The 11,236-nt window shown below is 31.2% G+C and overlaps 1 protein-coding gene across 3 annotated transcripts; it reads right to left on the bottom strand.

Moving 5' to 3' along the window:
* Nucleotides 1–461: 461 nt before the first annotated feature.
* Nucleotides 462–3,938, bottom strand: LOC104239432 (metal tolerance protein 1-like). Of its 3 annotated transcripts, none has more exons than XM_009794056.2 (2): nucleotides 3,637–3,938; nucleotides 462–1,974 (listed from the first exon to the last, which is right to left on the bottom strand). In XM_009794056.2, the coding sequence occupies exon 2, from the start codon at nucleotides 1,972–1,974 to the stop codon at nucleotides 718–720; it is 1,257 nt and encodes a 418-aa protein (XP_009792358.1). In that variant the 5' UTR covers nucleotides 3,637–3,938; the 3' UTR covers nucleotides 462–717. The 3 variants fall into 3 exon arrangements, with proteins under 3 accessions (XP_009792358.1, XP_009792359.1, XP_009792361.1); XM_009794057.2 differs by lacking the exon at nucleotides 3,637–3,938 and adding an exon at nucleotides 3,159–3,324; XM_009794059.2 differs by lacking the exon at nucleotides 3,637–3,938 and adding an exon at nucleotides 3,051–3,196.
* Between the last annotated feature and the right edge of the window lie 7,298 nt (nucleotides 3,939–11,236).

Genomic DNA, 11,236 nt, shown 5'->3' on the forward strand with positions numbered 1-11,236 from the left:
AGTGTGTAAGCAGCCCTTACCCCTACCCCAAGGGGTGGAGAGGCAAACAACAACGACCCAGTAGAGTGAAAGAATTAGGAACTATGAGACCTAACTCATAACTCTTTCCTAATTCTTTCACTCTGCTAGGAGAACCCAAAAAAACTAGGGAGAAGCACCTCTTTGGTGTTCCTCAGCTTAGACAAAGAAAAATGACAGAGAAGCCAAATTACAGGAAGAAAAAAAAAAGGCAGTCAGTTGCACTAAGCTCCCGCTATGCGCGGGGTCTGGGGAAGAGCCAGATCACAAAGGTCTATTGTACACAGCCTTACCCTGCATTTTTGTAAGTGGTTATTTCCACGGCTCGAACCCGTGACCTCCTGGTTATATGGAGGCAACTTCCAGTTACGCCAAGGCTCCTCTTCAAGTTAACCAGAAAATGAAACGAAACTACAGATATAACACTTGTTAATAACCAGCCCTGAGGAAAGAACTATACTTTACTCATTACAATCAGTTAGATCAAAGCCATCCGCCAGAGTTGCCAACAAATGATTCAATCAGATTCCAATAGAGCTAGACACCTTGCTATTGCCATAAAATTAAAACCATGATTTACCAAAATGAAACAGATACTGGAACCGCTTAACCAGATCAAGTTTTCCTTTTAAACTACTATTCGAAAGAATAAAGAAGCCAATGACCAGTGCAACAGCCAAAATAAACTCTTCCATGCCATTACTCTCTTTCTATTTGAATGGTTACATGGCTAATGTTATATTCCCTCTTAATATAATCAATCACCTTATCCAGCACCGTGTCAGCATCAGCGTCGGGCTTAATCTTGACATGGCAAGCCAGGAGCACTTTGCCGACTGTAATCGCCCATATGTGCAATTCATGGATTGCGACAACGTCCTCCATCTCACAGAGCCCCTTCTCGAGCCTTGTTGCATCAATTTCTCTGGGTGTGCTCTCCATTAATACTTCAAGAATACTCCGAAGCATCCTAATGGTTGTCCCGAGCACAATTACAGAGAAAATGAGAGTGCAAATTAGATCAATGATTTTCCACTCTGGTTTATACCATATAATAGCTCCCCCAATCATGACCCCTATGCTCTGAATAGAATCTCCTAGTACATGAAGATAAGCCCCCTGAACATTTATGTTCCTCTGCTTCTTTTTCTTTTCACCTTCTGGCACACCTTCACCGTCACATGAATTCTTAAGTAGAGGCTCGGTGTGATCTGCATCATGTGCGTGGGAGTGTTGATCTCGGCTCGAAGGTCCCTCATTATGGTGATGGTGTCGGCTAACGCTAATTCCATGTATATGCGTATGCTCGCCATGGCCGTGCTCATGATCAGAATGGCTATGAGCATGTTCTTCATGATTATGGCCGTGTTCATGGCCATGGTCATGACCGTGGCTGTGGCCATGGCCGTGGCCATGATCATGACCTAGCAAGACTGCCATGATAAGGTTCACTACTAATCCAAATGCAGACACCACAAACATGAGGAAGCCTTGAACTTCACCTGTATCATGTATAAGACGAGCAATGGCTTCATAAACAAGGATCCCAGCTAGAAGCCATATCATTTGGATAGAAACTAATGCCCCGAGTATCTCGATTCTGAAAAACCCATAGGACTGGCGTGGATTAGCTTCCCATCCTGCTGCCCAGAGTGAAAACAAGGATATTGCAAAAGCTGCAACATCTGATAGTAGATGAGCAGCGTCTGTCAATATTGCCAGACTGTTGGCTTTAATACCACCAACAACCTCGACAGCCATAAAAATGATGCAGAGGACAACCGCGATGCAAAGTTTCCTCATGGATGCCGATCTCTCCTGTGCATCCTTAGACATGGTGTTAACATCTGAGAATCCACACGGTGCTGAACCACAGATTTTAGTCCCCTTTTCTTGAGCTGCCATGTCACAACGTACCTCAATTACATGTCCACGTTCCAGGTTCTGCGTCTCCATCTGGAAAACAGATATACAAAATCATCAATTAACAACAAGCCAAATGAGTCTAATGTGTGCCATATGAGCCATTGGATAATTCTTAAATCATGACAAGCACACTTAGAGTTGAGTAGTACACTGTCTCCATACATACGACCAACAGAACAACAAATGCACAACTCGAACAAAATAAATCAGTCACTTAGCTAGGAAAAGTTAACTATCAACATTGGCCTGGGCAAACGTCAAGCTGTAGAATGGTTATCAGTAAATACCAAAACCATGGAGTGGAGATACTACCCGAGTCCTCTGCAGAAAGCTATTAAAGATAAACATACTACACCACATAGACCAAGAATATTTTCACAAGTACAACGATATAACCGAACTTACACAGAAAATTGCACACTGCACCTAAATACTGGAATCGAAATGTCATGCTTAGTTAAAAATTTCGGATATCATCAGACAGTAGTTGGTTCATATCTAAAGTTTTAGCTAGACTGGGAAGGAAAAGATCTGCATTGATTCATTAAAATCCTGCATCTCCAGCACCTTTAAACAAAACATACAACAGAGGCCTATGCATTCTATTGCAAAGAAGCACCTTAAGAGATATTGTGATTCCTCTATGCGTGGATTATCCCAGGATTAGTTATCTCAGGATTGTTATCCCACCCTCCCATAGGGATAAATATAACACTACAATCCCGGGATAACTAATCATGGATTTTGAGCCCTAAGAGATATTGATTCCTCTATGCATGGATTTTAGAGGAATGCCTATCCTGAACCCATGAGCGGAGCTACAGTTCTGTTTACAAGCTTGACAAAACCTAGTAGTTTGGCCCAGACTTGTATTAGTGTTAAAGAATTCACATAATATGTATAAATAATCAGAACCCATAAACTCAAAATCCAACTCCGCCTCTGTCTAAACCAATTGATTTCTAAGAAGTTGATGACACAAAACAATATGAAGCATTAAAAGATACGACTACGACAACAACAACAACAACAACAACAACAACAACAGCAAACCCTATAATCCCACGAGTGGGCTATGGGAAGGATAGTGTGTATGCAGATCTTACCCTGGGTAGAGAGGCGATTTCCGATAGACCCCCGGTCAAGGATGAAGCATTAAAAGATAATTCATCAAATTCAGCAAGAAGCAATCAAAGGGAAATTGATGCACATACCTTAACCCCTTTAAGAATGACCTAATCACCAAGAGAAAATCCCTAACTGACTCAAAAGAGCTCAGAGATATACACCCAAAAACCAATACTCTGCATGTGTGTATATGAGAGAGAGATGAAAAGACACTGAAAATCATGAGATATTATCAACTCAATACTTTGGTATATTCTACAATACAGTATATCTGGAATAAATACACATATCATTACACACACATACCATACATGACAAAACAAAGATAGGACCAAAAGTTGGCCAAAAGCACAATGATGATAAAAAAGCTTTAAACAATTCCCTAAAGCGGTATAAACAAACACAAAAATCCAAAACTCTAACTATTCCACCTAAATAGTACATCACCACAGATCTTAAATCAATCCAATAATTCAATTATTACAAAACAAAAAAAAAAACAGAAAAATCTCCAAACAAAAACAAAAATCAAGAAAATAAGCTATGATGGATTCAACGGAATACCTCACAAATTTGTGCCAAGATTTCAAAAGGGTATTAAGAAGATTGTATTTTTAGCCGACCCAAATCATCAAATTCTCAAAATAGATGTAAAGTTTTTATATAGCTATATGGTTTATAGGCTATATATGGGTATATACCTAAAGGAAGAAGAAAAAGGAGAAAAAAGGGAAGAGATAAAAGGAATCACGGAATACAAAAATGCAACCCACTTTCCAAAATTTAGTATTGGGTGTAGGGTTGTGATTTGTGAATGACGCAGTCAGTCACAGGTTGGATTTTGGGAGGGTTCTTATGGTCTCTTTATTAGCTTTGTTTGTTAGTTCATTCATATATTGGGTTTTGAATAGAAATAATTTTGGGTTTCCTTTTTTTCCCTTTTTACCAAAATTGAATTTGGGATATTTTGTTCTCAGAAAATAGGGAAATTGATTATATATCTATTTGACAAGAGGGTATGGCTTAGATGGTCAGCAGTGTTCAAATCGAATAGAAAAATTGCACTAAAACAAAAAAGTCAAGAGATTCTCTTATGGAATGTAATATTTAGTAAAATATATAGTGCATTATGTTTATTTACTTTAAATAATAGGTTGTATTATCACTTTTTTATCAAATGTTATTGAAATGTGTCAAACTATTTGTTCTTCTATATTCATTTATCAAGATCTAGTAAATTTACATCTTTTTTTTAAATTTGAAATGGTATTTCGATGATTTAAAATTAAATAAAAATATCATTATTTAGGTATCATATTGATTTTATGTTTAATTATTAAATTCGGCTAACCTTGAAAGAGTACATCAACCAAAAATTATTATTAGACAACTAAAACCTATCATATGTACTAAGAATATTTTCACATAAAAATATTTTAATAGATCATATGTTTGTCAATTTTTTCAATTTTTAGTAAACATATATTTATTTATCAAAATTTTAACAAAATAAGATTAAGAAAAACATTCATGTAATTAAAAGGCCCGAAAATTTTGAAAAACTAGACAAAATCGAATCAATCCAAACAGATATAATTGGTTTGGTTTAGTTTGATTTTGATAAAAGGCGAACCAATTCGATCCATGTATACCTTAATCAGCACTCTCATCTGCAATCTTAGAGTCATGTGTTCTAGACATCAAATGAGAGGAGAGGAGATAAGAAAAATTATATATTTATTTGACAGTTTTACACTTTTTGGACCATATTCCGAATTTGACTGTTGTTTCTCAATGTCACGTTCGTCGCTTCATTATTGTGTCCACTTGACAGACAAACTCTGTTGAGCTTCTCCTTATTTAATAGTACTATTTTTATCTTTTTTCCTCTCGAAAAAGTATTAAATATACCCCTAATACTTTCAACTACTATATATAAAAATAATAGAAAGTGATATTCAAACGTTGTATTTGCTAAATAATACAACACAATATAATACAACAATAACTCAGTGAAATCCCATAAGTGAGGTCTAAAATGAATAATGTGTACGCAAACTTTACCCTTATCCTAGAAGGGAGAAAGACTGTTTCCGAAAGATCATCGGCTCGAGAGAAAGAATAGAAACAATATCAACAATGTAAGAACCGGAAAAAAATAAATGAAATAAAGTAGTAGCACTAGCAATAGCCACACTACAATATAATGCAATCTAATATAATATGAAACGTCATGAACCATCCAAACAAACTGTATATCCTTGGGCATGAATCTTGCTACATTTTGACTTCATCTTTAATAAAGTAATATAATATGTACGCAGACCTTACCCCTACCCCGAAGGGTAGAGAGGCTGTTTCCAGAATTATACTGGGTCGTTGTTGTAAGTTGAGCTTTGACAAGTAGTACGCTAGCATTATTGGAATTTGGAAATAAATCACCTCCAATATATTTTAGTGGGCGTTTGGACATAAGAATTGTGAATTTTTTTTAAAAAAAGTAAATAAAAAAATTAAAATGGTATTTAAAAATTAGAGTTGTGTTTGGACATGAATATAATTTGGAGTTGCTTTCGAATTTTTGTGAGTGATTTAAAGTCAAAATTTTGAAAAACAACTTTTTTGAATTTTTTGAATTTTCGAAAAAAATTCAAAAATCCATCTGCAAGTAAAACTGGAAATTTTCTTGGACAAACATTGATTTCGAAAAAAGTAAAAAAGAAATTCGAAAAAAGTTTTTAAAAAAAAATATAGCGAGGGCCCTAAAAGATGACATTTGCCGCTATAGGAACTAGCCAATTGTATGTCAAGAGTCAAACTAGTTGAAACAGACTCAAATAGAGCATATGAACAATCTTTATTGTATAATAATGGACTAGTGGTAATAATCTATAATAAGTCTAATTCGATGAATTAAAAAATAAAGTACAAGAACATGTTGTAAGAGGTGGTAAAAATATATTGATAGTTTAAAATTCTTGAAACTACCACAGTGTATAGGTTAAAATAAAATTCAAATTTAATTATATTGAAGTAAAATGACTTGCTTTACCTATAGTTTCCATTTCCTAGTGCAAAGAATTTTAGACACCGTTCAAATTCCAAACTGGGTACTAAGTAGGCGTTTGGACATAAAAATTATAATTTTTGAAGAAAAAAAAATAGCATTTTGAGTTAAGTTAAAAAATAATATTTGAAATTATGATTGGACATACATTTCACTAGAAAAAATATTACAGTTTTGTGAGTGGAAAAATATTTTTTTGAAAAATTTAAAAAAATGGCCAAAATTACTTTTTGATTTTTGAATTATTCTTTTTCGAAAAAAATTCAAAAAACTTGTAAAATTTTATGGACAAACATATTTTTTTAAAATATTTTGGAAATTGAAAAACTATGGACAAATAGGGCCTAAGAATACCCCTGACGCTTTCAATTTATTTTTCGTTTGCCTTCATTTTATCTTTCTCATATATGTTTAATAAAAATTATGATTTCTCAATTCATATTTAAAATTCAACTTACACTTCGTACTCTAAAATCCATTCATTTTTCTTGGGAATGTGGGGAGGTATTTATTAATTAGCATTAACTGTTAAGATTTCTTAACTTCTATTTATTGATTATATTCTTCGTTTGAAAATTACATCGACCTTCCCAAAATTAGTGAGGTCGTTTGATAGCTGGTTAGGAGAAAAGTTATTCATGTCAGAGGCTGATTCAGGATTTGAGGCTTATGGGTTCCTATCGTAATTTTAGATTAATATGCAATAATAACTTGGTTCACAGTTAGATATTTACAAAAATTTAATGAATTTCTTAATATAAATACAGAGTCTACGCAAAAGTTTATGGATTCTCCGGAACCCGTATTGTAAGCTCTAGGTCCGCCCGTGATTCATGTATTGGGGACAACATAACTTATACAATATTTGGTAGCCATTAGTTATTTTGTATAAAATTCAGCATAACTAATACCATATTTGGTTGTCATTTTACAATTCTACATAAAAAATATATGCATAAGTTATGAGTCAATCTATGTATTATTTTATGCATGGTAGAAGATAGAATAACTAATACATGTATTAGTTATTCTATTTATAAAATATTGAAATGATAAATTTAGCCCTATCACTTCATACATAAAGGCTTCCTTCGATAGATTTATCTGTATCAAACCCTACGTAGAACAAGCATGGAGATATTGATTCCTCACTGTTAGGCTATTCTTCTTCTTAATTTATTAGAGGAAAATCAGTAAATAAGTATTTTACTTTAAAATTTATATAATGTTTTGTTCGATATCATTGACTAATTTACATTTCAAAAAAAAAAAATACCAAATGCTTTTAGAAAAGGAAAAATTATCCTTAAAAAGAGTATTTAGAGATACAAATGTAGAGCAGAAAAAAAATCGATTTTTTTTTAGATTTAAACATATTAAAATTATGAGGCGATTATTTAGTATGACTTGACTGTTTACAGATTTTTAACATAGGAGGAATAGCTTGTTTGGCCAAGGTTTTTTTTGTGCATTTTTTTTTTTTTTTGCCAAAAGTTTTTTAAAAAAAAAGTTAAGGTGTTTGGCCAAACTTTTAGAAGGAATTTTTTTTTTTTTTGAGTAAAAGCTGAAGTTATTTTTGAGAAGCTGAAAAAAATAGTTTCTTCTTAAAAGTATTTTTTTAGAAACACTTTTAAAAAATATACTTAAAAGTACTTTTTAAAAATTTGGTGAAATGCAAATTGTTGTTCAAACAAGCTAGAAGAAAGATAAGGTTAAATGCGGGGCGAATCTTGCAAGTAAGTTACAAATTTACGTGAATCAATAGTGTTTGTTCAGATATTGAATATTTGTTAAATATTTATATATTTTTAGTTATAAGTTTTATTATTATTATATATTACTTGAGATCGCTATATAAAATTTATTATTCATAAACTTTAATGATTAAATGGTCGTTTCTCCCTTTTGTGGCGGACAATTACAAACTTTAATGATTAAGAGCCCGTTTGGATTAACTGATTTGAAGTAGATGATTAGCATTAGGTGCTGAAAAGCACTTTTATGTGCTGAAACTGACTTAATAAATAAGCAGTTACGTGTTTGGATACAAGTGCTTAAATTGATAATAAGCTGCTGCAGTATTTGATAAAAAAATGTTGATAAGATCTTTTTCTGTTAAAATGACTTAAATAACCTTAGAACTGTTTATACTTATAAGGGCGTAATTTCTTCAAAATTTTAAGATTCCAAATCGATTCAAATACAAAATATTATATTTGTTAATTTTAAATACAATTGTAATTAGATAAGATAATTTTTAAGATAAATATAATTTACTTTATAATAAGCATATAATCATAAGTTATAATAATTAATAAATTGACAAAGTTTCTCAGAAAAAAATAAACCTAAATAGGACAAAATATTTGAAGAGAAACAAACACTATCATCATCACCACAACACTTAAAAAGCAATACATCAAAAATTAGATATGTCCTTGTTTATTAATACAGTTTAAAGATTCTTACACAATCACATCTATACTATATTAAAAAGCATACGAAGCCCCTTACCGAAATGTCGTTCGCTTTTTTTGTCTTTAAAAAATTAACTTTACACTAGATAAAATTGTAATTTAAGTTGCCTTCCTAATATTGAGGAATAAACATTCAATTACCATTTATGCTAATTTTTCTAAAGTTAGAACTTTAAAATCAACTAGAATCTTATTTGTTAATCTTTCCTTATTAGATTGTATTAGAATTTTATTTGCAATAGGAAGACGTGATTTTACACAATAAAGACGTGTTTCAAAAGGAAAAACAATACTAGCTTTTTACTACGTCTAATCTCCATAGCATTTGTAGGATTTAAAATTAAAACGCTTAAAAAAAGTAGAAGAGAAGATTAATCGAGTGCACTACTAAATTGATTAATTTCTATAATACAGAATAACTTACATATCTATCTATCTATATTAAAAGCACGAAGGCCCTTAATGAAATATTATTCGTTTTTTTTACCATTTAAAATTAAACCTCACATTAGACAAAATCATAATTTAGTTATTATCGTATTATATAGTACATGAAATCAACTAATTTTCTTATAAAAACTTTCTTGTACACTTTAATATAAATACTAAAAGAAGCTCGGTGCATTAAACTCCACCTATACGCGGGATCTGAGCCACAAAAATCTATTATCTTTTGCTTATATTGTTTGGGAGAAATAACAGTATTACATTATCTTAACATAAAATATTGTATGGGAGAAATAACAGTATTACATTGTCTTTTGCTTATATTTGTTTAGGCCATGAAATATGTTTGAACTTATAATCCTACGGGGAGGATATTATATATTCTCACTATTAAATTAAGATGTATGTACTTAATTAACTATTTTTATAATAACTAAATGTAATTTTTAAATATTATGCGAAAACATTGATAAAGAGAAAAAGATGTTATTCGAGTAAGAAGAAGTTTTTAAAAAAATCTCTATTTTCTATATCATTGTAAAGGCCCGAATCCCGAATGCAAAAATAAATAAATTATTTTTTAATTTTTATTCAATAACTCAAATATATTATTTAATAATATGTACGTAATTTTTTAAAATCATATACTCATTGATATAGGTACACGCGCAATGCGCGTACCCTAAGACTAGTAGATACAAATATGCAAAGGAATAGAGAATTTGCTTACCTTAAATAGTCAATGAGAATTGCAGACTTGAAGAGGCGGGGGATTTAGGTTGAAAAATACGTGAGGCGGTGAGTATTGATGTAGGAGTTTTGTTCTAAAAAGGAATATGTTAGGGATAAAATAATAAAAATCTTGGTCAAACTTAAAGTGCTTATAAGCTAAAATTTCATAAGCTAGGAGTGACCAACTTATGTTTTTTGGCTTATTTTTGACTTATAGGCACTTAACTTATAAACACTTTTAACTTTACCAAATATGTAGATAATTTTCTTAAATCAATATCATTAATGATTAATTTTCTTTTATGTTGATAACTAACAAATTCGATCTCAATTTTATTTTATATCACCAGGAAGCTCAAATTAATATCATCGCGAGATGTTGTTTTACAACGAAAAACAATTAAATTTAAAATATTTATTTTAAAGTCAAGTGTGGCAACTCTATTTTCGGAACTATGTGGTTCATAATAATTGACAAGCTAATTGCCATACTATAATACCAGTTCGGACATAAATTATTTTATCAGAATATTAAGTGGGATTGGGAAATGAAAAATCTATGTCAAATTTTAACGGATCAAGTAAAGTCATTAAATGGATCAAAACAACTGTAATTAAGCAACAAACACTTTTCACGATAATTTACAAGGATAAATGAATGCGTTTTTAGTACTCTTTTTTATCGTATTTATAATGGAAAAGATGGTTGAATCTTTCTACTATCTCTATGTTATTATATTTGACAGTCTTTCACTTTTACACTTCTAAGAAAAGAATAATAATTTTTTTATATGTAGGAACTCTTTAATTTAATTTTTTTTTAGTTTTCTCTTAATGATGTTAATTAACCATAAAAATATCACGGTATATTTATGACCCAAGTTCTAAAGGTAATGTTAATATATACAAAAAGCTTTCTTTCTTGTTTAACCTCTACGTTCATTCAAATTTCGTTATGTAAATCCTTTTAGTAATTAATTATACTAAAATATTTCCAAAGTGAAGCAAATTTATTTTTTAAACGTTATTTTCTCTTCAAACCAATGTATGAAGAGAACATTTATCTCTCTTCTTTAGTTGGAGTATTGGAATTTCTGTAACGTACATTATTTATAGGGAAGAAAGATTTTCTTAGTACTAATCACACAAATTTATTCAAAAGTTGGAGAAGATCAAAATTTAAAACTTTAAATTCAATTTAAATAAAATTTATCCCTCTTATTTATTTAGCTGGATATTTTGTTATCTGTATTAAAAAGTTTCCTGAGATTCAATCCAAGTTTACTGTATTAGTGATTGATTTAACAACTTTTTATGAAGCAGCTCAAATATTACGTAAGCCTTCTTTTTTCATCCAACAATTAGTTTAAAGGACCTAAGCTGCTACATACAGAGGCGGACTCAGGATTTAAGTGCAACGGAGACACACTGTCTTTAAATA

This window comes from Nicotiana sylvestris, chromosome 11, assembly GCF_000393655.2.
Source record: "Nicotiana sylvestris chromosome 11, ASM39365v2, whole genome shotgun sequence".
NCBI lineage: Eukaryota > Viridiplantae > Streptophyta > Magnoliopsida > Solanales > Solanaceae > Nicotiana > Nicotiana sylvestris.

Coding starts and splice junctions, on each gene's coding strand:
- LOC104239432 (XM_009794056.2), bottom strand. CDS start 1,974: ATGGAGACGCAGAACCTGGAACGTGGACATGTAATTGAGGTACGTTGT.